The 27,037-nt window shown below is 38.3% G+C and overlaps 1 protein-coding gene across 1 annotated transcript in view; it reads left to right on the top strand.

Moving 5' to 3' along the window:
• The window catches only part of myo7ba (myosin VIIBa), a 35,165-nt gene that overhangs the window by 4,325 nt on the left and 3,803 nt on the right, over nucleotides 1–27,037 (top strand). The window contains exons 3-44 of the mRNA XM_088078085.1: nucleotides 169–270; nucleotides 363–515; nucleotides 1,662–1,846; nucleotides 2,686–2,807; nucleotides 2,904–3,046; nucleotides 3,132–3,245; nucleotides 4,055–4,208; nucleotides 4,309–4,385; nucleotides 4,454–4,573; nucleotides 5,442–5,581; nucleotides 6,736–6,946; nucleotides 7,017–7,152; nucleotides 8,240–8,409; nucleotides 8,511–8,651; nucleotides 8,730–8,888; nucleotides 9,527–9,619; nucleotides 9,936–10,030; nucleotides 10,125–10,209; nucleotides 11,024–11,242; nucleotides 12,005–12,214; nucleotides 12,290–12,502; nucleotides 12,583–12,747; nucleotides 13,836–14,123; nucleotides 14,206–14,366; nucleotides 15,461–15,587; nucleotides 15,683–15,802; nucleotides 16,714–16,887; nucleotides 17,815–18,042; nucleotides 18,139–18,306; nucleotides 18,397–18,514; nucleotides 20,383–20,509; nucleotides 20,596–20,762; nucleotides 21,575–21,756; nucleotides 21,841–21,962; nucleotides 22,061–22,215; nucleotides 22,919–23,072; nucleotides 23,844–23,999; nucleotides 25,240–25,345; nucleotides 25,442–25,555; nucleotides 25,652–25,739; nucleotides 25,838–25,944; nucleotides 26,208–26,393. Of these exons, the coding sequence (XP_087934211.1) occupies nucleotides 169–270; nucleotides 363–515; nucleotides 1,662–1,846; nucleotides 2,686–2,807; nucleotides 2,904–3,046; nucleotides 3,132–3,245; nucleotides 4,055–4,208; nucleotides 4,309–4,385; nucleotides 4,454–4,573; nucleotides 5,442–5,581; nucleotides 6,736–6,946; nucleotides 7,017–7,152; nucleotides 8,240–8,409; nucleotides 8,511–8,651; nucleotides 8,730–8,888; nucleotides 9,527–9,619; nucleotides 9,936–10,030; nucleotides 10,125–10,209; nucleotides 11,024–11,242; nucleotides 12,005–12,214; nucleotides 12,290–12,502; nucleotides 12,583–12,747; nucleotides 13,836–14,123; nucleotides 14,206–14,366; nucleotides 15,461–15,587; nucleotides 15,683–15,802; nucleotides 16,714–16,887; nucleotides 17,815–18,042; nucleotides 18,139–18,306; nucleotides 18,397–18,514; nucleotides 20,383–20,509; nucleotides 20,596–20,762; nucleotides 21,575–21,756; nucleotides 21,841–21,962; nucleotides 22,061–22,215; nucleotides 22,919–23,072; nucleotides 23,844–23,999; nucleotides 25,240–25,345; nucleotides 25,442–25,555; nucleotides 25,652–25,739; nucleotides 25,838–25,944; nucleotides 26,208–26,393 (6,255 nt within the window). The remainder of the gene's footprint in view (nucleotides 1–168; nucleotides 271–362; nucleotides 516–1,661; nucleotides 1,847–2,685; nucleotides 2,808–2,903; nucleotides 3,047–3,131; nucleotides 3,246–4,054; nucleotides 4,209–4,308; nucleotides 4,386–4,453; nucleotides 4,574–5,441; nucleotides 5,582–6,735; nucleotides 6,947–7,016; nucleotides 7,153–8,239; nucleotides 8,410–8,510; nucleotides 8,652–8,729; nucleotides 8,889–9,526; nucleotides 9,620–9,935; nucleotides 10,031–10,124; nucleotides 10,210–11,023; nucleotides 11,243–12,004; nucleotides 12,215–12,289; nucleotides 12,503–12,582; nucleotides 12,748–13,835; nucleotides 14,124–14,205; nucleotides 14,367–15,460; nucleotides 15,588–15,682; nucleotides 15,803–16,713; nucleotides 16,888–17,814; nucleotides 18,043–18,138; nucleotides 18,307–18,396; nucleotides 18,515–20,382; nucleotides 20,510–20,595; nucleotides 20,763–21,574; nucleotides 21,757–21,840; nucleotides 21,963–22,060; nucleotides 22,216–22,918; nucleotides 23,073–23,843; nucleotides 24,000–25,239; nucleotides 25,346–25,441; nucleotides 25,556–25,651; nucleotides 25,740–25,837; nucleotides 25,945–26,207; nucleotides 26,394–27,037) is intronic.

Below are 27,037 nucleotides of genomic sequence, written 5' to 3'. Positions count from 1 at the left end.
TAGTGATTTCTCAGGTTTCAGAGGGTCAAAATGACAAAAATTCTCTGGTTACACCTTCTCAGCTGTATTCTATGATGGAAAACTGAATGTCTTTTGGCCAAAGTTAAACATTTTGATATATTAACTAACTGCATTTTTTAAATTACAACTTCTGTTTTCCCAAACTAGGGGGATTTTGTGTGGGTGGACTCTGGCGTCGGGGTGCCGATCGGGGCGGAGGTCAGGGTGACAGACACTGGACAGCTCCAGCTGGTTGACGATGAAGGAAAGGTACAAAACAGCACAAGAATTACCTTTTTTTTTACATCCAGGAAATTGAGTTCAAGCTTTTAATATATATCTCTTTTATAACATGCACACAGGAGCACAAGATCAACAAGAAGACGGAGGGCGCCATCCGGCCCATGCACCCCACCTCCGTGAAGGGCGTGGACGACATGATAAGACTGGGAGACCTCAACGAGGCCGGGCTCCTCAGGAACCTCCTGGTGCGACACAAAGAAGGATCCATCTACGTAGGTTTCTATTTCGGTCTGAACCACCTAGTTTTATGATGTCCATAACCTGCTGTGGAAATGCTTACTCGCCTACATCTTCTTGAGCCGTGAATGGCTTTTCTATCTCAGACTTTGCCCTGTAGTTTATCACAGTGCCGTTTGTCTCCATAGAGACGAACGAGCCTCTGTTGAAAGAGACGTCTCAGTGTCTCTGTGTCGTCAAAGCTCAGCAGTGTGTGTTCAATTATGAATCAGGCCATTTTGTTGTATGAAAATACTGCGACTAAATGCTGCGGGCAGAATTGACTAAGGCTGATATTTCTTTGTGTTGGACTTGTTGCTCATGTTATAAAGCACAGAATTAAATAGCTTTTCTTTATATTAATCAATCCATGAAATCTTTGGATCTTAGACCCTCTTACTAAATTTACAAAAGGATGATTTCACAAAGATATGGTCAAAAAGGGCCTTCTTCATGAGAAAGACACAAACAAAAAACTCCCAAACCAACTTCACAGATATGACGGATTATCGCCCTTTTTACTGCACAATGAAAACAACACCGTGTGTTTGTTGATCTAAATGCACCATTTTTTTAAAAATGCGACATTATGTCCTTACAAAGGTGCTGAATTTTAATTGATTTTTTATTCTGTATAGGCCTTTATTATTGTTCCATACATCTCTGTTCTAGGATTCAATAAAAGCAGTTTCTATTATCCTCTTTTCTTATAATTTTTATATATGTATACGTATAATAAATGTATATGTAAATGAACACACACACACATATATGTATTTATGTATGGGTATTTGTTTATATTTATTTATATATATAAATGTAGAGAGAAATCCTATTTTATATTTATTTATATTATTTTATTTACCTTTTTTGAAATATATCTTCCTGAAAAAAAACAAAAAAACAAAACAGAAGTACAGATGTAATGCTGGTTAGAAATAAATGGCGATGTCATGGTCTGAAAAACAAAGAAATATTTAGATCTAATGAATCATATTTTTAGAACACGCATCTTGTGCATTGCTGCAGTAAACAAACAGGGTCACTGGCTCGATGTGTTTTCACCACAGTCACTTGTCGATGCTCACACACTCTCCTCAGTTGTGCTTGTGTGTGATGTTTAACACCCTCTCTGTTCTCAGACGTACACAGGCTCCATTCTGGTAGCAGTCAACCCTTACCAGCTGCTGCCCATCTACACCACCGACCATGTGCACATGTACACAGACCGACGGCTGGGCGAGCTGCCACCGCACGTCTTCGCCATCGCAGACAGCTGCTTCTTCAACATGCGCCGCAACCAAAAGAACCAGTGCTGCGTCATCAGGTCTGCTTTCATTTCAGGCTCATTTCAGATAATTATTTAGACTGCCAAATGAGTGATTTGTTAATTAAAACTTTATGCATGAAAAACTCAGTGAGACCATATGGATAACATTTTTTTAAAGTAAATTAATACATAAAATAAATAAATTTATAAATAAATACAGAATTAAATGCATAAATAAATATTTAGATATAATTAAAAATATGAAAATAAACTTGAGGATAAATAAATACAGAAATAAAAATCTATAAGTACACAAATGTTGAAACAGATAACTGCAAAAAATGGTCAGTGAGTTAACAGGACATAAATTAGTATCTTTAAAAAATTCTATATTGTTGTACAACTATTTTTTCTGTTTTTGTGCATGTTAATGAGGTAGGAGGTTCTAACCTCTGCATATATTTCTTAATATATGCACTCATTATATTTACATATTTGTTTCAGCATTAATTCTTCTTTTTTTAACTGCCACATTTTTTTTAACATTTATTTAATTTCTGTATTTATTTACACATTTATTGATTTCTTCATACTCAAATTTTGTCTTCCATAAGGGCAAACTCTTGCCCTTATGAGTACCTTGTTTATAACATACAAGCAATAAGTTTGACAAGTAATAGTTACAGAAAAATACATTATAGAGCTCAAACAATGAGTCAATAAATCAGTTAGTTGACAGCTGATAAAATCCAGGGTTTAAAGACAGGTTTATGTGTACTGTAACTGTAACAAATATTTGCAGTGCAGGAAAGAATTTAAATAGTGAACAGTGAAGGAAAAATGTGTTTTTCCATGCAGTGTAATTAACGTTAATAAATCTTTGTTTTCCTCGTCAGTGGAGAGTCGGGAGCAGGAAAAACAGAGAGCACCAAGCTCATGCTGCAGTTCCTGGCTGCAGTGAGCGGCCAGCATTCGTGGATCGAGCAGCAGATTCTTGAAGCAAATCCCATCTTGGAGGGTACGAAGAAACATAAACTTATAAAACCATCTTCATAATCAGTCAAATCCCCCTTTTTTAGCTTTATCTGCTTTGTTGTTGCTCTTCTTTTCTCAGCCTTTGGTAATGCTAAAACCATCCGTAATGATAACTCCAGTCGTTTTGGGAAGTACATTGACATCAACTTCACCAAGGGTGGGGCCATCGAGGGGGCCCGCGTCGAGCAGTACCTGCTGGAGAAGTCCAGAGTGTGTCGTCAGGTGAGATTTAGCTGAAAGAGCAGCAATATGGTACAAGTCAAATTTTTTTTGTGGTAAAGAACATTAATTCTGCGTTCATGTGCAGGCGCCTCAGGAGAGAAACTACCACATCTTTTACTACATGCTGATGGGGATGGCCGCTGAGCAGAAGAAGATTCTTAACCTCGGAAACGCTGCTGAGTACAACTATCTGACCATGGTACGGAAATAAGTCTAAAAACTTGGGAAATCTGAATAAAATGCTGTCTGTATTCTTGTGATGCTTTCAGATGCCTTACACAAGCATGTTAACCTTTGAACCCTGAACAAATTTGTGCAATTTCTTTCAAAAACATGATGAAAAAGGCATTAAGAGACTTAGTAAGGAATGCTCCACAAATTGCAAGAAATTAGGAGATTTAAAAAGTAGGGATGCACAATAATTATCGGCCGATAACGAGACTCATGACGTCACACCGATAATTCAGATAATACAGTTTTTGGACGATAAATAGAACCGATAATATTATGCATAAATTGCTGTATTTTCGCCGCTGTTGCCATGGTTTCGCTCCGCCAGCACTACACTCACTGCATTATGCTGCGTGTCAAAGTGCTGCACCAGTATTTCTGCCGCGGTGTCTTCGGATGTCCGCTCCGCTCTCATTCTCCGCCGGTGTCACCGCGGGTGTCTCAGAAAGTCTGCTCCGCTCCCATTCTCCGCTGGTGTCTCCGCCGATGTCCGCTTCGCTCTCGTTCTCCGCCAATGTCTCCGCCAGTGTCTCCGAATGTCCGCTCCGCTCTCGTTCTCAACCGGTTTCTCCGCTGGTGTCCGTTGGCTCTCATTCTCTGCCGGTGTCTCCACGGTTGTCCACTCCGCTCTCATTCTTCGCCAGTGTCTCCGCCAGTGTCTCCACGGGTGTCCACTCCGCTCTCATTCTCCGCCGGTGTCTCCGCCGGTGTAGCTGCTCACCATATCTCAGCCTTTTATAAGAGTTCACATTCAGATCATGTGTTTTTAATCACCAGGGTAACTGCACCAGCTGTGAAGGACGCGATGATGTGAAGGAATACGCTCACTTCCGCTCAGCTCTCAAGATCCTCATGTTCTCGGAGAATGACTCTTGGGAAATCTCCAAGCTGCTCGCTGCTATTCTTCACCTGGGCAACGTGGACTTTGAAGGTGAGCGGGACAGCACTAAACTGGTATACACAGACTGTTAATATAACAAAATAATTGCATCTTTTTAGCCAATAATATTTATTTTTCATCTTGATTTCAGCCACCATAGTGAATAATCTAGAGGGCTGCGACATCCGCAAATCATCACATTTCAACATGGCGAGCCAACTCTTGGAGGTTTGTACTTTTTTTAACACATCTAGATTAAAAGCAGCCGAGGTGTCTGACTGTTTTTATCACGTCAGGTGGATCTGAAAGCGCTGGAGAAGAGTCTGACTCAGCGCTCCTTCCTGACAATCAGAGAGAGCGTGACCAAACCTCTGACCTCGGCCCAGGCCGTGGACGGCAGGGACGCCTTTGTCAAGGTATTTTGAACTGCAGCTGGCAGTAGATGAAAAAGTCTTTATGATTTATCTCCTGAGCACCATTTTTAACACACTCTCGTTTATTTATCCCAAACTGGCAACCTCTTTTACAGGGGAGGCAGGGCCAAGAAAGCAGCTTAAAATGTTCCACACAAACAATGCAAAATCTGGCAACAAATAAATCACTTCTACAAACAGATAACAGACCTGAAATAGGCTAAGAACAGATGTTAACTCTTTAAAACCTTGGCAAATTGATTTCTTGTAAAAAACATTAGGTGAGGGCAATAACCAACTGAGGAAGAAATGAGACACAAGAAAATTACCCGAAAATTAGCAATGAAACAAAACAAACAAATTAAAGAATGGGAAAGTAAAACAACAAGAACAAATTGTCTAGAAATGGGCTGAAAGCAAGTGTTTCAATTTTTTTATTAATTCTGTATGATAATTGTAAGCACATAATTCTGACTATTAGAAATATAGTTTTATGGACATTTTTTCCTAGTTTTAAAAAAACTCTAAATGTACTAAATTCTTGCAAGTTGCTTGTTGCCTTTTTTCTCTATTTTCTATTTTGGAGAGAAATTGCACCGATGTGCTCAGAGGTCAGAGGGTTAAATATTTGTGAAAGGCACCTGAGAGCAGCACATGAAAAGTGGTGTCGCTTCAGGAGTCAAAGGGTTAACACTGGATTTTTCAAAGCATGGAATTCATACTGTGAGTGTTTGAATGAAAACTGACGAAACTGAAACCTCTGATGAAAAAACATCTGACATTTGGATATTTTGTGTTGTTGTTTCCACACAGTGTAAGGTGTTTATATAGTCAGTAAGTCAATAAGTTGTCCTCTGTGTTATTTGTCCAGGCGATTTATGGAAGACTTTTCCTTTGGGTCGTGGACAAAATCAACACTGCCGTTTACAAGCCACCTGAAGACTCCAAAGACGTCCGACAGTCCATCGGCTTGCTCGACATCTTCGGCTTTGAGAACTTCCTCAAAAACAGGTTGGTGATCGGACACTTTTACCAACCTTGAGACGTCAGAAATGAGGAGGACTGTGAGACTAAAGTGACTTTTTTGTCCAGCACTGTTGACATGTTAAATACTTAAAATTTTACCTCTCAGGAAATAACACAGAATAATGTACTCCTCTGGAAAGAAAAGTGTAAATCTTTGGAATGAACTAATTTTCCTCAGTTTTCACTCATTTATTCATTTCTTTGAGTTGTGTAACCCCCATGCTTGATGGAAAAATTGATGCTGCAGTTTCTTACAAAAACCCTTTCATACTTTCCAGAAGAAAGTATGAAAGGGTTCTTTTTGGGACATCAGAAATTATTTAAAAATATTTCTTTATATCTTCATTTCTCTCATTTAGGATGAAGATGTGCCAGTGCACATAAATAAGTGTGGTCCAAGTGCTTTCTGGTAGAAAGCTTTTGATTTTAACCAATGACTGTATATAAAGACGGACAATGCGTCTCCACTTCACCCCAATGAAGCCAAAATATCCAGGATTTGGCTGCACAGCAGTTATGGTCTCTGCAATCTTGAGTACCTGCCCAAACACCCATCAGATCAGAGCAATCGTGAGCACACTGATTTGCACGCACAGCTTTCTATTATGATGTGATGTCAACCCTCCTTTTTAAAGCATCAAATAACAAATTAAAACCAAACAGCAAATTGAAAACCATCAAAACAGAAACCATAATTGGGTAAAATTTTGAGCTTTTAGTTTGACCCATGTCCACTTAAACATTAAACCAAGACATCCATTTCTAGCAGAAAGACCACCTGCAACCATCTCCCAGCAGCACCCCAAGTAGCCTCTTCCCTGTTTTGTGTATGCCACTGCCAGGAAACGACATCTGGTGTACCTGTATTTTTGTCCGGGAGAAAACAGTAGATTTTTAGAGTCGGAGGGCAGGAAATAAAGATGGGAAGTTCTTCATATATCGTGAGAAATTTGGATGACTTTTAAACTCTGGGGGACAAAAAACAGGGGGTATCCCAGGAAAACCAGGAGGGCTGGCAAATATGCATTGATAACAGCTCTCATTACGTAGATCTTCATTTGCTGCTGTTTTTAGAAACATAGAATACCTTGTTAAGTTGACTGTCTTTCTCTCCTCTTGTCCTGTTTTATTCTTTGCAGCTTTGAGCAGCTGTGCATCAACTTTGCCAACGAGCAGCTGCAGCAGTTCTTTGTCAGGCATGTTTTCAAGCTGGAGCAGGAGGAATATAACCGGGAAAACATTGTTTGGAAGCACATTGACTACAAAGACAACCAGCGCACCCTGGACGTGCTGGCCAACAAACCTCTGAACATGCTGGCGCTGATTGACGAGGAGAGCAACTTCCCCAAGGTCTGTATCCTCCTCGTAAATGTTTAATGTAACAAAAGAAAGCAGGTTTTAACTCTTGTCTGTTGTTCAGGGCACAGATGCCACACTGCTACAAAAACTGAATCAGGTCCACGGGAAAGGGGACATCTACATTTCCCCCAAGAACAACTATGAGACTCAGTTTGGAATCCAGCACTTTGCCGGAGAGGTCTACTATGATTCAAAAGGTACTTTTCTTTTTTTTCTCTTTTTAATCTTTTTTTTTTTTTAATTTGGAACCAGTGTTGTACAAATAATATACACAAAATCCAATTATATATTCCGGTGTTATTTTTTTTCCCTTTCGCACCTTCTTTGTGGTGTCAAACCCCATAAAGTAATATTTAAAAAATGAAAGAAAGGAGCATAAAAAGAAACTGATGTTGGTCTGGATTTTAAAGAGTTAAATGCACCCAACGTTCTGCTGCTCCATCGTTGCCCATAGTACGCTCTGCACAGCGACAGTGCAGTGAATAACCAAGCACAATATATGTAAATAGATAATCTATTTGTGGCAGCAAATGTTTTAATTGTGGCTGCTACAAATAAAAGATGTGGGAAACCCTGGAACTGCTCGCATGGCTCTGGGTTTTCTTTTATTGGGCTTTTCATGACATACTGTTTTTTGGAATATCTTTATGACTTGCACTTTCCTAAAAATAAAGTCTGGATTATTTCCCCAAAAAAGAGCAGACTTTACTTAATGTATTAAAGAAAAAATACTTAAAATCTGCTAATTTCTGACAAAAAAAGAACACATCACTTAGTAGTCTCCAGATTGTTGGCCTGGCCGATTATTGGGGCCGATATTTGGCATTTTAATGTTTGCAGATAAAATTAATTAAACAGTGCAAAGAAAGTGTCAACATTTTATATGTTCATTTTTTATTTAAATATTCATTTGACTTTATAAAAAAAATCAGGTTTGATTAAACATTTGCTAAATGCATTTAAACAAAGTTATGTGTTGGAGTTTGTTATATTCCAAATTCTAAATATTGACAGAAAGATTTTCATTTTTATTGTAAATTCATGTCTGTTGTAAATATCGGTTATCGGTCTCATTAACTACTAATAATTATTATCAGTCTTTAAAAACCAAAACTGGTCGACCCCTGATATGAGTATAATCGGCTGCTGATAAGCCTCACCTATCATAATTTTATTAGTACCTGGAAATAAGCTGTAAAATGTTTTTTTCAAGCTTTTTGAAGCAACAAACCATTCCGAGTCTGATGCAATGTTTTACCTCCGTCTGTCTTGTTTTTGTTTTAGGTTTCCTCGAGAAAAACCGTGACGCTCTCAGCTCAGATCTGATTCAGCTGGTGGAGACCTCCACCAATAAACTCCTCAAGAAGACATTTAAGGACGTGCTGTCCTCCAACACGATCAAAAGCAGCACCAACCCCAGGATGATCATCACCACGGCCAGCAACAGCCTGCGGGTCAGTGCCGCCTGTAGCTTCAGCATCAGATATAATCCGTTTAAAATGACATTATGGTATGTAATCACTGACACCATGTGACGCTGGTTTGTGCCTCACAGCAAGCATCTGATAACAAGAAGCGTGTGCCAACTCTGACCGGCCAGTTCCGACAGTCTCTGGATTCCCTGATGAAAACACTGACTGTGTGCCAGCCGTACTTCATCCGCTGCATTAAACCCAACGACTTCAAGAAGCCCATGGTGAGGAGAGAAGCTGCAAAAATAAAACCTATTTTCACTTGTACCAAAAATCAGTGAAACATCCCCTCTGTGTCTCAGCTGTTTGACAGAGACCTGTGCATACGTCAGCTCCGCTACTCTGGGATGATGGAGACCATCAGGATCCGGAAAGCTGGATACCCCGTACGCTACACATTTGACGAGTTTCTGACTCGCTACCGTGTCCTTCTGAAAACGTCCCTCTGTGATCCCAAAATAGTAAGTTGGAGGTTACAATGTGATTATTTTGATCATTACATCCTTATCTCATCTTCTCTTGCTGTGTTTGTTATGGAGGATCAAACAGAACTAAATAAAATGCACAAGTAAATACAGAAATTAATTAATTAATTAAATTTTTAAATAAATAAATTGAATAAATGCTTTAATAAATACAGGAATAAATAAATAAATGCATAAATAAAATAATATATATCGTTGTTCAACAGTGTAGAAATTAAAGATTTAATTTTTTAAAAAAATTATGCCCTGTTTAATTAGCTTTCTGTTCATGCATTTATCTATTTATTTGCATATTTTTCAACATTTATTTATTTATTCTTTGTATATGAATTGTATTTATTTATTGCTATTGTTATTTACATGTATTTATTCTTGTATTTTTAATTTTTTAAAAAAGTCAGTGTATTTATGTGTTCCTATATTTATTTAATGTTTTAATGTTTTTATTTCTGTATTTATTTGTTTACTTACAATTTTTCTATCCCTGTTTCTATTTATTTATTTATATCCCTATTATTTTTTTCCTGTATTTATTTACACATTTACTTGTGTATTGACACTTTAGTCATTTTTGTCCACCACAGTTTATATGTTGATTAATTTTGCTCAAACAGGAGAGTAAACAGAAATGCTGTGAAAGCATTTGTGAGTCTGTGCTCGCTGGAGAGGGCGACTGGAAGACCGGCAAGACCAAGATATTCCTCAAGGTGCTGCCTTTTATTTTTCATATACAGTCAGTTACAGTTGGTGATGAATGTCTGTAGAGGCGTGCAACAGCCAAAAATAATTCGAATGTTCTGAAAAACTGAGTACCTAATTGCTAATCACTTATGAATTCATGAATCTTAAAAACAAATTGAAACAGAACCACTTCCCTTTCTGAAATGTCAGCAAAAAATTCAAAACAAATTATTTGGTTAATTTTCTCAAGTAAGTATTCAGTAGCTCATAATATCTGAATTTGATTTAAATATTTACACCAAAATAAAATTTAAAGCGAAATTTGCTTCTGTTTTCTCTCAGGACTTCCATGACACGATGCTCGAACTGGAGCGAATGAAAGAGCTAAATGCGAAAGCTCTTCTGATCCAGAAAGTCCTGAGAGGCTACAAATACAGGTATGAAAAAAAACTGTAAAATTAGCTGCTTTGTTTTATTTATTTGTTCGTCGCTCACGTGACTCCATGTCTGTATGATTCTTGCCCTCTAAAGGAGACAGTTTCTGAGGCAAAGGGCAGGCGCTCTTGTCATTCAGAAATACTGGAGAGGACACAAAGGCAGAAAGCTGTACAGAGTGGTGAGTCACTGTTAACCCCTTAGGGACAGTTTGCCGCATTTTACGCGATTTTCATTCTTCATTGTTTTGATGATTTTGGCTGTGTTTATGCATATGTTCTTAATTTTGGCAAGACTTTGTATTTTTGTTTAATCTTGGAATTTCCAGCTCAGCTTCCACAATAAGTCTAAAATACACAGTGAAAACAAAATTGTTTCATTCACACCGCTAAGTGCAAAAAAAATGCTTCATTGAAACCCATTCAAATTGCAACTTTTTTATCCCACAACCATAAAAGCATAAAAACATTACTTGTATTATTTCTGGGTGTCATTCTGTGCTTTTGCTTTGGAATTTTTGATTTTTAGTATTTTCCACCCAATGACGTCCTTTTTACCATATTTGGCATATGGAGAAAATACGTGCTATTTCCACTCAGTGACCTGTCACAATCAATGTTGCTGCAAATCATTGACATATCCCAGACTGTGATAATCATCAAAATTCATGTAGTATATTGAAAAAAAGTTTTTTTTCCTTCTAAAAACACAGTGGCATCATTATAAAAACCTGGCAATTAAGTGTTAAAATTCTGAATATAAATAAATATTTTATATTTATGATTCAGACTGATGTCAGTTAAATTGATAAACTCAAGGAAAGTAGAAAATTATTTTAAAATGTGTTATTATTTAAACTGATTTTAAAATGCACATTTTGTGCACAGATGGATACGAGTGTGTGCAATATTAAAGCGGCTCCCTAAGGGTTAAACACATTAGTATTTATCAAAGTAAAAACACAATTAACCCCTTCAATCATTTCCGAATTCTAGGTCCAGCTTGGCTTTGCCAGGCTGCAGGCGCAGGTTCGATCTCGCCAGCTCCACTCTCAGTACAAGAGGAAGCGGGAGGCGTCCATCGTGCTTCAGGCCCAAATTAGAGGATATCTGGCGAGGAAGGAGTGGAAGAGGAAGAGAGACGCTGTGATCCTCCTGCAGGCGCACATCAGGGGCGGACTGGCAAGAAAGAAGACCAAAAAGATGAAGACAGATGTAAGTTCAGCTTTAAGGATCATGAGGAACTCTCTCTGGGTGACAGTTGTGTCAGAAGGTTAAAGTCCCTGCTGGTTTTATTGGTACAGTACTGGTATATTGCCAGCCTTTTTCCTCTGACGTATTCCCACATTCCTTTGATGAACCCAGGTACCCTTTAACCCTTTGAAACCTGGATCAAAAGTCAGTTTTCTTGTGCGGCAGGCACAAGCACCAGGCCCCTTTCACAAGAATTTAGGTCTTTGTAACCTGAGAAATTTGGTTTAATTTATTTGAAATACTATGGAAACAGGCAACGAGCAACTTGGCAAGAGATATGCTGCTAATTTCAAAATATAGGGAAATAGTTACAAAAAAATGACATGAAAATTAAGTGAGTTTGTGTGTCTTTTTTAATGCGGAGAGAAAAGTATAACAGTAAGTGTAAAAAAGGGAAAGTATCCAGAAAACTATATTTTCAGTTGATAATTATTACAATTATATATTTATTTATGTAACTTTTTTTCCTGCACTTTTTTTTATTTGTTTTGCTCTTTTTGTTGTTGTTATAATTCCAAACAGGTCATTTTAATGTAACTTTTACACTAATTTGGGGTCATTTCTTAAGTTGAAAAAGAAATCAAGCCAATTTTCTCAGGTTTCAAAGGGTTAATGAGTACTTGCCATCATTTGTCACTTGGGTTACAAGGTTGATTAAGCAGTAAAAGACACATTGCAGGCAGTTGTGTTTTTTTCCTGATCTTTTGTGTCGTATTATTTCAGATGTACCTCTCTGCCAAAGAGAAAGAAGAAGAACGGCTGGCCATTTTGGAAAGACAGAAACACTTGGAGGAAGTGCTGCGGCGGAAGAAAGAGATGGAGGCCAGAGCTCGGACTGAGTCCATCACAGAACAGGAGATCGTGGAGCGCATGTTTGAGTTCTTACCCGTCGTCGTTGGAGGGCAGGAGGGGCAAGCGCCTGTGGGATTTGAGGTTCGGAAACTGAAAGCTTTGCACATTTTGTATCTGCTTTAGAGTCAGTCCTTACACATCTGCATCTGTTTTCAGAAATTTGAAGGGAAGAGGACAGTTATAGAGGAGATAGACATCGACGACGTCCCCATGGAGGAAGATTTCCCCAAAGAAGACTACGATGACCTGGATGAGTACTCCTTCTCCAAATTTGCCTCCATGTACTTCCAGGGTGCAGCCACCTACAGCCACATCCGGCAGAGGCTTCGGCAGCCGCTGCTGTACCACGAGGATGAAGGAGACGTCCTGGTGATCCTCTGAGACCGCTTAAATCCATCATTTCTGTTGTCCTTTTTCATTATCTTACCTTCCTGTTATGTGATCACCAGGCTTCGCTGACGGTGTGGTGGATCATCCTGAGGTTCATGGGAGACCTCCCTGAGCCGAAGAAGCAGGTCCGGGTCCAGGGAACCGCCCCACAGGAACGCTTTATGCCGCAGGAACTCATCTCCAGAAAGGACCGACGACTCAGCCACATGGTTGGCCTGGATCAGGTAAATATCCTCACGAAGCTTTATGATATTTTGATAATGCCTGTAGCACTATATAATAATGTTAGTATAATGTCATAATCTCCTGAAACTGTAATAAAATTTTGATTTAAAATGTAATGAAACTTGGGTTCACTTGGGCTCAATGATGAACTGATTAGGTTTTGGTGATCAAAGGTCAAAGGTCAATGTCCCTGTAACCTCATCTTTTTTATTCTTGTGAACACAAGATCCCAAGAAAACTTTGAGTGATTCTTTTAAAATTTGGCACAATTGTTCACTTGTACTCAAGGATGAACTGATTAGATTTTGGTGGTCAAAGGTCAAAGGTGAAGGTCACTGTGAATGCAAAATCTCAAGAATACCTCGAGAGCATGTCTTCAAATTTGACACACACATATTCACATGAACTCAGTGACAAACTGATTAGATTTTGGTGGTCATGGGTCTAAGGTTAAGGTCCCTGTGACATCTTGTTTTTGTGGCCGCTAAATCTCAAGAAAACCTCAGGCGTTTGGCACAAATATTCACTCGGACTCAACAATGAACTGATTCGAACTTCAATAAATAAAATCATTAAAAAAACCAAAACAAAACAATAATTATCTCAAAAACACCTTGAAGGAATTTCCTCAAATTTGGCACAACCATTCGATTAGATTCAAGGAGCACATTAGATTTTGACTTAAAATCTAATGAAAAAAATTAAAATTTGACTTAAACATTCACTTTGACTCAGTGCTGAGCTGATTAAATTGGATGTCCAAAGGCGAAGGTCACTGTGACCTTGCATCCATCTGGTTTTTGTGATGGTCATAACATGATGTTAACTGCACTACAGAGAAGACTTGATGATCAATAATATTAGGTGGGATAAAAGTGGATATATCGATCTTGCTGTTGGTTATCGACCAAACGAGTTGTAATATATGTATATTGGCATATCAGATATCCAATATAGTGAACTGCTTGATTTCATTACATTTTCAGACATTATTTGATTTTACATTAGAGGGTGCTACAATGCCTATTTTGTAGATTAACATTTGTTTATCATAGAGTTTAAAATGTGTATTTTCTGGCTGTTTTAGAGGGTGCTGAGGAATAAAAAAGAAAGAAAACCTTCTACCGTACCAGAGGAGCCAGCACCAAACAGAAAGGGCTCCATTTTCACAGACCTTCTGTCGAGGAACAGGAAGGCTTCGGCTGTTCCCGGTGAGATAAACCCGAAGGTTTACACTGTGCCAGAGGGGAGCCCCCGAGTGAGGAAGGGATCCACATTCACCGACCTCCTGTCCAGAAACAGAAAAGCATCGACTATTCAAGAAAACGGAATCCCAAAATCCAACTTCAGGAAACCCTCCATCATCATGGAGGAGGTAAAATATATTTATGTTTATGATGTTCTCATTCTCAGTCTTTTTTTTCAACGTATTGATGGAAATGTCTCTTTTTTTGTAGTCAGATGATCTGACTGAAGTGTCAAAGCCTCCCACCCTGCAGACAGTGAAGGAGGACAGTGACGTCATGATTGGAGAAGGACCCACTCTGGACCGTCCGCTGACGTCTCTCGAAAAACTGCACATCATTGTGGGATACGCCATCGTCAGACGCGACCTGAGGTAACAGGAACTCCATTTAAAATCTCAAACATCTGAGTGTCTTTGTTTAAAGGGATTGTTCTGATTTTTTAAAGTGGGGTTGTATGATGTACTTAACCATGAGCAGTATGTTACATATTGTAGATGTTGGTTGGTGCGTCCCCAGTTAAAAGAAGCAGACAGGAGAAATAAAAAATAGACCAACTGTGCAAAAACAGATTTAAGCAGCGCGGTTCCCCACACAGGCAAGCACAGCCCCCATATTCAGTGTAGCAGCTTCAGTTGATTATACTGATTGCGCTCCGCTGTAGTTATGCCGCGACTGACCTTGTCACGCCATGCCCTTGTCCCATGCATTATGGCTGTTGGTGTGAATCTGAAAGTCACACGATGATACAAACAAACTGTCTGATTGAGGCAGAAAAGGACCATCAGCTCCAGTGTCCAGTTTAAGGTCCCCATCAGAAAGAGTTTTCTGATGGCAAGATGACTTCTTTAAGGTTACTAAGGGACCTTTTACATGGCAACGGTTTATGCATGAAAGGTTAAACTTTTATTGTGGTTTGGCCTTCGTTCACATGACAACGGCATTTCAGGGGCCTGAAAATGCAAACTTTTGAAAGAGTGTAATCTTTTTAAAACGCCACTCTTCTGTCGCCGTGAAAGCTGTGGTGACGTCATGGCTGCACTTGGCACAGGTGTGTGGTGTTCTTTTATGGTGTGTCATTACAAAGTTACACCGCCAACTACTGGCCTGGCATGCATACTGCAGGGTTTTCTGGTGTTTTTGCAGATCTGTTTACTCAAGGATGGTCTGATGCAATGTTATCATATGAACAAGTTTTTTTTTTAAAACACACTTTTTGTGTTTTTAGTCGGTTCGTTCTTGTCTAAACGTGGCCTAAAACACATTTTACTGCTGCCCTCATATACAGCAGTGCATTGATTAGCTTCTGTGGTGGTACTCCTGCTGCTTCTCCAAACTGGGAGTGTGCCGACTGACATCTACCGTATGCAATACTGTGAATAAGTACCTCATACAACCACACTTCAAAATATCTGGCCTAACCCTTTAAATTCTCTACTAATACAGTATTTGTCCATTGTCCTTCCAGGGATGAGATTTACTGTCAGATCTGTAAGCAGCTTCAGGACAACAACAATCGCAACAGCTACTTCCGTGGCTGGATCCTGCTGTCGCTCTGTCTGGGCATCTTCCCTCCCAGTGATCGCTTCATAAGAGTGAGTACAAACAATTGTGTCCGCTGCTTCACTCTCATGGACTGTGTGCCGCATGCTGTGATATTTCACTCATCTCTTCTCTGTTGTCTCCGCAGTACCTGCAAAGTTTCATCCGTTTCGCTCCAGGAGGCTACGCTTCCTACTGTGCTGAGAGGCTGCGGCGCACAGTGATGAACGGAGTGCGAGGGGAGCCTCCGGCCTGGCTGGAGCTGCAGGTACTGAGACAGACATTAGATGCTCCTGCAGATGTTTTAAATGTTTCATGCACATTGTCCCATTTAATTAACAGATAGGTTCAGTTTAACCCTTTGAAACCTACATCACTTTTCTTGTGCTGCGTTCAGACATCTTCACAAATATTAAAACCTTTGAAATCTGAGCAAATTGGTTTGATTTATTTTGAAAACATCGGTAAAAAAAGCAAGAAGCAACAATATTTCTAATCATAATTTTACAGAATTGTTATTTTTTTAACTTTTTTATTGCTAATTTTGGGGCTATTTCTTCATAAGATTCTCATTGTCTTTTTCCCACGTTTTTGAAAGAATTCAAGTCAATTTGCTCAGGTGTCAAAGGGTTAAAGGGGTTAAAGAGTTCATCCCAAAATTAAAAAACATATTTTCCCTCTTACCTGTAATACTATTTATCAATGTACATCCTTTTGGTGTAAGTTGCAGAGTGTTGGAGATACCAGCCGTAGATGTTTCTGTCCTCTCTCCAATATAATGAAACTAGGGTGTTTGTGATGTTCAAAGCACCAAAAAGTACATTTGAAAAACTCACCATCAATGTCTCTTTCCAGAAATCATGACCCAGTTACTCAAGATAATCCACAGACCTTGTTGTGAGCAGTTTTGTGTAGGAGCTATTTTTTGCCTCACAATCTACACCAGGCAATAATATCACTGAGCAGAGGGAAGTGTGTATTTTGGGATGAACTGTCCGTTTAAGGAATTAAACCATCAACTGTCTGTGTGGTTCAATACCTCCAGAATGAAGTGAAAACATGATGGTTTTTTTTTAATTTGAGTGAACTGACCTTTTAACACTTTTGAACTTGCGTGCACATTAGTCCTAAATACTGTTAAATCAACGTTATCATTCTTCTTCTCCTGTTCTGTGACAGGCCACCAAGACAAAGAAGCCCATGATTGTGTCTGTGAAGCTGATGGACGGACGCTCCATTAACCTGCCTGTCGACTCTGCATCCACCTCCAAAGAGATCTGCCAGCTCGTCTCGAACAAAATCAAACTCAAAGACACATTTGGCTTTTCTGTCTATGTCGCCTTGTATGAAAAGGTACGCAGTTAGATCCGCCCAGTTTATATGTTTCTGTGGTACATAATAAGCTATATCATGTTATTTGTAGTTTATTAAGGTCAAAACCTTTTGCTTTTGAGAGGGGAAAATGTAGTGTACAAGATACTATATAGTAATCATAGGTGGACACCACCACAAAAAATCCAGCTATATTAAATATATAGTTAAAATATGAAAGTAAATAAATAAATATTTTAAAATTGGGACTTTTTTAACTCTCAGAGTCATGCATAAGTCCATTTTTTCAAACCATGCCTACTTTACATCTGCAAAGCTCAGTACAAAGCCAGTTAAAAAAATGTTTAAATGCAAAAGTGAAAAGCTTTGTGCAGGTTTCTGGTGCAAAAATGACTCTTATTATTTAAATGACTTTGACTGTTATGGGAATCTTTCAACACAGGGATCTGACAGAAGAATTTGTTTTTGAGCTTTTTCTACATGGATATATTCTCAAAAAAAAAAAACATTTTCACCCCATTTTTGTTTGTTTGTTTATCCTCAAGTACCACTTTAGGATTTACAATTTTGCCATTTAATAAGTCACTAATGACATGTTGTAGATGAACTAATTTAATTTTATTGGACAATATGAACATTAATGGGGCTTTTAAAATATGCAGAAGTGGAGCAGAATCACAGTTTCAATGTATCGAGTAAGTTTGTGAGTGCAGCGTTTCTAAGTTGCATTGTTTGTGCTACTCATCACTGTACAACATACAAATAAACTTTAATAACATACATATATAGACATAAATAAAATATAGACAATTTTCAGGGGTCCAAGCTGTATTTTGCACACTTACAGTTACTGAACCATCACACCTTTTTTAAGACTTAATATTTAGAAATGTATTTTTAGCGATTTAATAGTGTCTTGGTACCTTCACGTGCCGACCTGTCCTGTAGGTGTGGGCTCTGGGCAGCGGCCGTGAGCACGTGATGGATGCCATTTCCCAGTGTGAGCAGGAGGTAAAGAGACGAGGAGGACAGGAACAACACGCTCCATGGCGTCTCTTCTTCCGAAAGGAGGTCTTCACCCCGTGGCACGACTGCAAAGAGGACACCATCAGCACAGACCTCATCTACAAACAGATCATCCACGGTCTGAAGTTTGGGGAGTACCAAAGTGAAAAGGTGGGCTCATATCCGAATGATTATCTTCTTCCTGCAATATACAGTACATTCCTCACATATAAATGTGACTCATTTTTCTACATTTTACATTCACAGGAGGATGATTTTATTGAGTTTGCTGCGAAACATTTATACGTGCAGCACGGCTCAGACAGCAGTCCAGAACATGTGAAGGAAGCTGTTCAGGAATGCATCAACAACTCTCTGCTGGAGGCCAAGTCGGAGGCTAAATGGGTGCAGATGGTCAGCACGGCTCACGCTCAGGTCAGTCACAGCACACACCAGCAGGTGCAGCATGAACACAAATGGACAGAGCAGATTTAAAGTTTCTAATTTTTTCCAAATCCACACCAGAGTTCATTTTTGAGTTCAAGACAGAAGGCGGACTCAGTGAAGGCCGAGATGGTCGACTACGCACGAGAGAAGTGGCCCATGTTCTTCTCCAGGTTCTTTGAAGTGGTCAAACTGTCAGGTAGGCATCTTTTTGACATGTTTCGCCTCTCTGTAGTTACGTATTTAAATATTTTAAAGTTTGACAAATCATGATAATTACGTTAATTTATATCCCTAAAACCTCTAATAACAGTGTCATGATAATATATAAGGCTGTTTACATGCATAGATAAAAAGGAAAGACAGCGTGTTAATGTGCTGAATTGGAACTTAAACGGTTAAAGTTAAAATGGTTAAAGGTATAATGCATTTCACAGGGTTCCTGCGGCTCAAATGAAGTCTGAAATGGTCTTAAAATAAAAATCAAGGAAATTAAGTTCATAAATTGCCTTAAATTTACCAAAAATCTGCTATTGTATTTGCGAGGAATTATATTTGAAGTTGGCGTGTATAAGGCTGATGGAAAATTGTCATGCAAAGCCACATATTAAATGTTAAATAGTGTGTATTTCTTTGATTAACTTGGTGTTGGACAATAACAGATTGAAAAGGAGTTTTGCTTTGAGTTTAAAGTACATTAAGCTGCTAGCTATAGACGCTGGCATCTGTCATTTTTTTGGTAGTCTTTAGTCGTGGTTGCTCGCAAGGTACATTTTCAGGCATGATATCGCACTGGGGGGAAAACTCTTTGGGTTGTTTGTATTTCTATAAACTAACCACAAGAGTCGTCTTAAGCATGTAGGTTTGTAGACGCGTGTAAGTCTTGCACTTTTGTTTTTCAACATCTTGGCTTTGGACAAGCTGTTTTTAATAATTGTCTTATTAGCTTTATGAGTATGCTTGATCAGTTTTCTGATTGGGTATTTATGGCAAAGGTATCGTTGGAATTGAAGTTTAGACTGGCAGCGCTGGACAAAATAACAAAAAAGCAAAGTTTTGTTTTCCACAGCAGGACTCAATAGACTGTTTTTCTTCTCTATCAAAGAAATAGTTTCATCATTTTTTGGGGATTTTTTAGATTGTATCTGCTGTTGTTGAAAAGCATTGAATTTGACTTTAAAAGTTGTACAAGTGACCAGATTACATTATTAGAGAATTACTAAATCACTAATTATTTTAGACTGAATGGAGAATGTATTGCAGAATAAGCTACATCTAGAAAGTAAATTCAGTAGTTTACTCTATCTCTGTCATAAGCAAACATATTTAAAGTGTTTAAACTTGTAAATCTTGCATCAGAAGAAGTAGGATTATTTCCCTTTCTTTGATGCTGAAAATCAAATGTTTGCAGCACAGAATTGACTTTACTCCTGATGATAAATGTGTTCACGAATAAGCTTTGAAGTTACTAAAAACCAACTTAGGGTCAATCGGTTCAGTTCTTTAAAAAATAAAAACAGTATCACACACAGAGCATGACACATGTACAGTTTAACACTGACATCAAAAATGCAGAGACAAACACTTCTAATGATCAGCAGTGAAGCTGTTTTTTAACCGACCCCCCTTCTGAGCAATTAACTGCTGCCGTGTTTTGTATCTATGTCAAACTGGAATATTCAAAGCTATTTATAGACACCGCTGGGGTTAAGACTCGAGCAAAGCAGTTGATTGAGAGAGAATAAGTGGGACAGGAACAACATTTCTTTCCTCCCATTTCTTCTTGAACAACTGATCAGCAAAACGGTGCATCCCAGCTGTTTAATAAGAACCGTCTGAATCACTTTTATTTTCTATAATAGATCAAATTTGCCATGAAATTTATTTAGTTCCCTGGTAAAATTGCCTAATTGACAGTACGCTGGTAATTACACAGACCGTGATTTCACTGTAACATCTAATAGAATTTAAACAGCAGTTTGGACAGCAATATATTTCATAATTCCCTCCATATCTCCCATAAGTAATTTTTTTATTGGGTTTGTTCATTCTGGATTTTTTTTTCAGGTCCGCCGCTGCCAAAGAGCAAGTTCATCGTGGCCATAAACTGGACTGGTATCACTTTCCTGGACGAGAGAGAGAAGAGGCTGCTGGAGCTCTCCTTCCCCGAAGTCACCGGCGTCAACACCGTCAGGTAGACGCCGAGTCGGAGAGGGAGGCAGCGACGTGTGAGCCAGTCAGTTACTGAAACAGTGCGGTGATACTTGTGTTGTGACGCAGGGACGGTAAAGCGTCTGGTCAGATGGTGAGCCTGGTGACGCTGAAAGGAGACTTCACTCTGAGTGGAAGCACGGCGGCGGACATGGCCGAGCTGGTCACGATGTTCCTCAGTGGACTGACAGAGAGATCTCAGTACGCCGTGACCCTGAAGGAAGCCGACAGGCAAGGTCAGAGGCCGCATTTTTCTCTTTCTTATGTAGTCACGGGTGAATTATCTTTCTGAGGGTCATTTCTTTGGAGGGCAAAAAATGACAAAAATATTATTAAATAAGTAAATCTATAAAAAAAAGGAGGAATAAATAAATTTTGGATTAAGTACCAGAATTAATAATTACATGTAAATACATGAAAAAATAAATAAATACATAGATAAAATAATAAATTAATGTGTAAATAAATAAATACAGAAATAAATAAATATGTAGATAAATGAATAAGTAAATGGAAAAATAATTACAGGAATAGATAAATAAAAACATTTACAAATAAATACCAAAATAAATAATTAAATATTTAAATAAATTAACTAATATATGTATAAATACATAAATAAAAGGTGAAGAAAGAAATGAATGAATAAATATATACATAAATACAAGAATGAATGCTTAAATAAGTACAGAAATAAATTCATACATTAATTAATAAATGAATAAAAGCATAAATGAATTAAAAATTTGGAAATTAAGTGGAAATCGATAAATGCATTAACAAATCAATAAAAGCTGATAATTACACAAATCATGCATTTATAAAAAAATTAAATTAATTTCTTCATTTTTGAATGTTATTCATTTATTTTTGTATTTGTATTTTAATTAGGTAGCAGGTCCTAACCTCTACATTATTTTTTATATTTATTTACTTATTCCTCTAACTATCTATACATTTATTTACTTATTGAAACTGATGTCATTTTTCGTCCTCCATCTCTGCTAACTTTTAACTGATTTCTGAGTTGACTTCCTTTCCTCTTCAGATGACCCCACATTCCTGAACTTCAAGAAGGGAGAGCTCATCATAATAATCAAAGACGACGAGTTTTCTCAGCAGCGTGGCTGGATGAAGGGCCAGAGCGAGAGCACGAAACAAACAGGAGCCGTCCCGGTGGAGGCCATTTTAATCCTGCCGACACTCAGCAAACCCACCAAAGAGGTCATGGTACGGAGGTTTCAACAACACATCCTCCTCTGATGAGTTAAAGTCAGAGTCTGTGGAGTATTTAATGAAGTTTCTGTATTTCAGAGCCTCCTCAACTTATCTCCGAACCAGAGGAAGGACATCATTCAGGCAAATCTGAAAGAAACAGGAACTATGGAGAGATTAGCTCCGGTATCGCTGAGAGAATTCTCCCTCGAGTACTTCAGGTATCTAAATTTTTGATTCACTCGCTGATCAGCAGGATAACGCTCACTGGAGCAGAGCGAACAGCAGGAATACTTATCTTGTTTTCTTAATCCTGCAGGCAGCCCACTAAGGATGTGAACCGCCAGGTGATGTCCAGGAACGCCGCCCCCGAGAGGCTGTGGGCGAACTCCAGAGAGCCAATCAGACAGCCGCTCCTCAAGAAGCTGGTGGGAAACCCCGACCTGAGCCACAAAGCCTGTCTGGCCTTCACTGATATCCTTTACACTCAAGAGTTATGTAGATATGGGTATATGGTACTACTACTCTTACTGATACTGCTTATTGATGTGGTACTTTAATGGTCTGAGGCCACCTTAGCTAGGGAAAAAATAGACAGAATTGTTCTAGGTTTTTTTTAGAACTTTTTTCTTTTTCCAGGGTATATGTGTATATATATATATAATTTATTTATTTATTTTTAATTTTTTTTTATTTATTATTTTTCTCACTTTTTTTATATACAAAGAATATAGAGAACCTGTACAATGCATTAAAACACCAAAAAAGTCTGAACAAAATCTTTCAGCAGGTTGAAGGTACAACTATTGGTCATTTTTTAAATAAAAAAAAACGACATTACGTTTGTCCTTGATCCTGCTACATCTTTGGAGTTGAAGGATTCAGCCTGCAGTCAATATTTAGTGTGAAACATTAAATTGTACAACCATAACAAAAAGTAATGAAAATAATCAATACTGAGAAGATTAATATTATAAATCTCATACTGTCTCAGAGTCCAAAACAAGACTAACAGAGATATACATAAGTAAGAATAACAATAAGAGTATATACAGTCTATATAGTATGTGTCACATGTTAAATAAAGCCTACGCTCAAGAGTTCTCAGCTTCATTACCCGAACAAGCAAAAGTTCATAAAAATGACGATGGTTGTTTCTCCTTGACTGTCTGTGCACCGATCCTGAAATATATGGGTGATTATCCCACCAAGCAGATGCAGAGCTCTCTGGAGCTCACCGACCAGATCTTCGGCCCCACCGCTCAAAATGAGGCGCTCAGGGATGAGATCTACTGCCAGATCATGAAGCAGATGACCAGCAATAACAACAGGTGTGTAATTTACAATCTCAAGAACTAGCTCTGGGTAAAGGAAACATTTAAAATTTGTATTTTGCAGAATTTTCTATGTATGAGCAATCCAAAAATCATCTGATGATAGCCGATCACTGCTGTTAGTCATGTAATATAATAGAATAATATATATAAGTAACTGCAGCTCACTGTTCTCCACGGCTTTAGTAATATTTATGTTTTTGTTTTTTTTTTACTTTTTATTTATTCAGCATGAAGACAACACCTGCAACACACAACACGGAGGAGATAATCACAATAAATTCATATACTTATCATACTTTTGGCCTTTTCATGTCCATATTTAAAACTTATAAGTACATATTCAATGGTATTTTTACTTCCTAGTTTGCACTTATTAATTCAGAATATACCTATAACTTTGCCCTGGTTAATGGTTAATTGATTAATCAAGAAATATTTGACAAATTAATTGGTAATGAAAATAACTGTTACAGCCTTAGCTAAGTTTAGAAAGATCAAAACAAGATTTTAAGCTAAACCAAAGCCTGACCAGTAACTTAAAGTAGCTTGAACTGCTGTTTCCTTTGTGTGCTTTCCGTTGTTTAGAAAGTAGGAAGTACAAAAGGTGTAAAAAAAAAAAAAAAGACGATTTCTTTACAGAAGTGTAACTGAAGCAAAACCACGTTCTTATGTTTCAGTGTGCAAAAATGGATTTGAATACAAATAAAGACTCTGTTTCCTCATATGCTAAATGAATTTATTTCTGTTTCCTCGTCCGTCGCTCAGGTTCAGCATGGAGCAGGGCTGGCAGCTGCTGTGGCTCTGCTGCGGCCTGTTTCCTCCCAGCCAGCCTCTTCTGAAGCACACTCAGCGATTCCTGGAGTCACGCCGCAGAGAGCCCCTCGCCTCCGACTGCCTGCAGCGTCTGCAGAGCTCCCTGAGGTTAGCTCAACATGCTATTTATACATCACCAACACACGGCGACGTGTTTCCCCTCATGTTCCAGAGAAGAGTGTCTGAGAGAGATGAGTGTGTGATGACACAAAGAGCGTGTGCAAGCCGTGACAGGATGATTTCTAGAGCAGCTGATGTTGCTGGTAAAAAAGTAAAAGGCAGTTGCAACACTCATGGTTAGCAGATACCACAACGTGACATGACTATGGAGGACAAAAAAAATTACATACGGCATAACATAGAAAATACATTTATTCATTTATAAATTAGTATAAATAAAAAATATATTTATTCATATTGATATATAAATATATGTATAAAAAATACAGGCATAAATAGATACATGAAATAAATAAAAATGGTGAAATAAATACACAAATAAATAAATAAATAAAAGATGAGGATTCCCTACCTACAGACACAGAAAAAATAATTCCAGTTGTATAAAAATGTAAAAAAAAATAAAATAAAATAATCTATCCCTCTATCTATTCCTCTATAGATAGACATCTAGCTATATCTATCTATTTCCATAGTCATTTCAATATTTTTTTTTTATTTATGCATTTATTTATCATGAGAACACATTATTTATGTATACCTGTATTTGTTTTATATATTTTATGATTTTTTGATACTTAAAGATTCGGAAGAACACCTCAAAAACTACGACTTTCTGACATCACATGAATGCAGCATAAGGCAGAGCTTGTTTGCAGCGATGCTCTCAGAGACGTGTTCGTGTTTGTTCGTGTTTGTGTTCATCACACTGACGTCACTACACTCTGCATTTGCATAGCTTCCTCTAAAAATACATTTGATTTACATTCAGTATGATTTCCATAATGACAACAGGCTCTTATTGTTGATCAGCACACTGGGTGTGTAGTGTTGCATTTTTTAAAATTTATTTTAACTTAAGTGCCAAAGTGTATGCTCTTTTCTTTATCTGCACTGAATCTGTGACTTCACATGAAAACCATAAACAACTCCGGCAAATTTTCTCGCTTACTGCTGACACTTTCATCCGGTATGATACCTGAAATGTCCTTTTTCCATTAAAAAATATGTCAGCAGTAAGCAGGACAATGTGCAGAAGTTTCTCTCTTTTTTAAAGATTGCACCCTCCTCTGAAGTCACACGTTCAGGTGTGCAGAGAGTCTGTCCAGCAATTTAAAAATGAAAACCAAAAAAAAACAACAGTGTGGCATTTGCTGTCCTTGTCTAGGATGGAGCCCAGAAAGCTCCCACCACACCAGGCTGAGGTGGACGCCATCCAACAGAACAGCACCCAGATCCTACACAAAATCCACTTCCCCAACGACACAGCAGAGGTACGAACACAAATCTTTGAAAGTTAATTAATTACAGTGACAGACAAACGTCAGGTCATATCAGCAACACCAGTAATTCCCCTCGTTCCTCTTTAGATATTTGAGGTCGGGACAAACACCAGGATCAAGGATCTCATCCAGAACATCACCAAGAAGCTCAATCTGGCTTCGGGAGACGGCTTCAGCATTTTTGTTAAAATACAGGACAAGGTTTATTTGAAAGTTCTCAGCCTTGAACAATATATGTTGACGCAGTATTTTTTTTTTCCAGAATTCTGTCATAAACGTCTGCTGTTTTTATTTCAGCTTCTCAGTTTGAATGACTCAGACTACTTCTTTGATAGTCTGAGACAAATCACCGACTGGTCCAAGAAAGCCAAGCGGTCCAAAGATGGTAAAAACATGATCTGCTGGGATCAGAATTTAGATGTTTTTTGGGGGTTTTTTTTGTTGTGTTTACCTGTAAATACCTCTTTGTTTTGCGTTCTGCAGGCGGGCCGATCAACATGCACTACCTTGTGTTCTTCATGAGGAAGTTGTGGTTCAACGTGGTGCCTGGCAGAGACACAGAGGCCGACCTTATCTTCCATTTCCCTCAGGTGCATTTGAATGATGCAGCTCAGCCACCACCACATTTTCCAGACCGATTAGTTTTTCCACATGATATTAAAAACACAATCTCCCCTGACATATTAATGTGATAACATCAGTTCCAGAAAGTTCCCTCTGGTTTTATTATGATCAGTAGGAACATTACAGATTAAAACGTTAATGTAGTCAGTAGGAATTTGGTTTAAAGGTCAAATTTAGGACCAAATCTCTCTCGTTAGCAGACTTTATAAGACATCTTTTAATCTTCCAGGAGCTACCAAAGTACCTCAAAGGCTATCATGCTTGCACCAAAGAGGAAATGGTCAACATCGCAGGTCTGCTCTTCAGAATAAAGGTCGGCAGTGATAAGAGCCAGTTAGTCATGATTCCCAAGATGCTGAAGGAGCTGGTGCCCGCCGACCAACTGAAGGCCGTGTCCGAAAATGAGTGGAAGAAGGTATGAAAAGCTTTCTTTTCACTGATTTTATCTCAACAGTCCTTTTATTAATTGTATATCTTAAAGCTTCGATGTGTAAACTACGGATAAAATTTTAAATTAAATCACTTAAAAAATGAACTAACATTACAAACAGAATATAAAGGCCAAAAATTTTATTAGCGGAATTATCTGTACAACGTCATAAGTCCCATTATCGGCAGATAATTACACGTACATCCCTAACTAATACATTTCAAAACGCATCGTTTTCCATAACGCAAAACAGGTCTAAAGCTCTTGGCAAGTAACCGATATATTTTGATCCTAAACACTCGCTTCTGGTAAGAAACCATGTTCGCTGGCATAGACTTAAATAATACCAAGACAGTGGACCAGAGATGGCACCTATTTTTTCATTTTATTTTTTTCACGGCAATACTGCGAGTGGCCAAAGGGAAAACTTTGCTGGGTTGAGTGGCTTTCCTGATCATGATACTATTGCCACAAAATATTCAATTTGTGCCCTTTTTTTCCAACATTGCTCCTGAGCTGTTAACCTGACGAACCAAATGAATATTTCAATAAGACTGCATTGCTTGCAGCTGTGCACAACCCCTTTGTCACCCTGTAAAACGCCCCCTTGACATCCATCCTAAGGCTAT

The sequence above is a fragment of the Plectropomus leopardus genome, chromosome 5 (assembly GCF_026936395.1).
Source record: "Plectropomus leopardus strain MGB_pleo_1.0 chromosome 5, ASM2693639v1, whole genome shotgun sequence".
Taxonomy (NCBI): domain Eukaryota; kingdom Metazoa; phylum Chordata; class Actinopteri; order Perciformes; family Serranidae; genus Plectropomus; species Plectropomus leopardus.
Note: the sequence above shows the minus strand (reverse complement) of the source record. Positions and strands in the feature narration are given on the sequence as shown.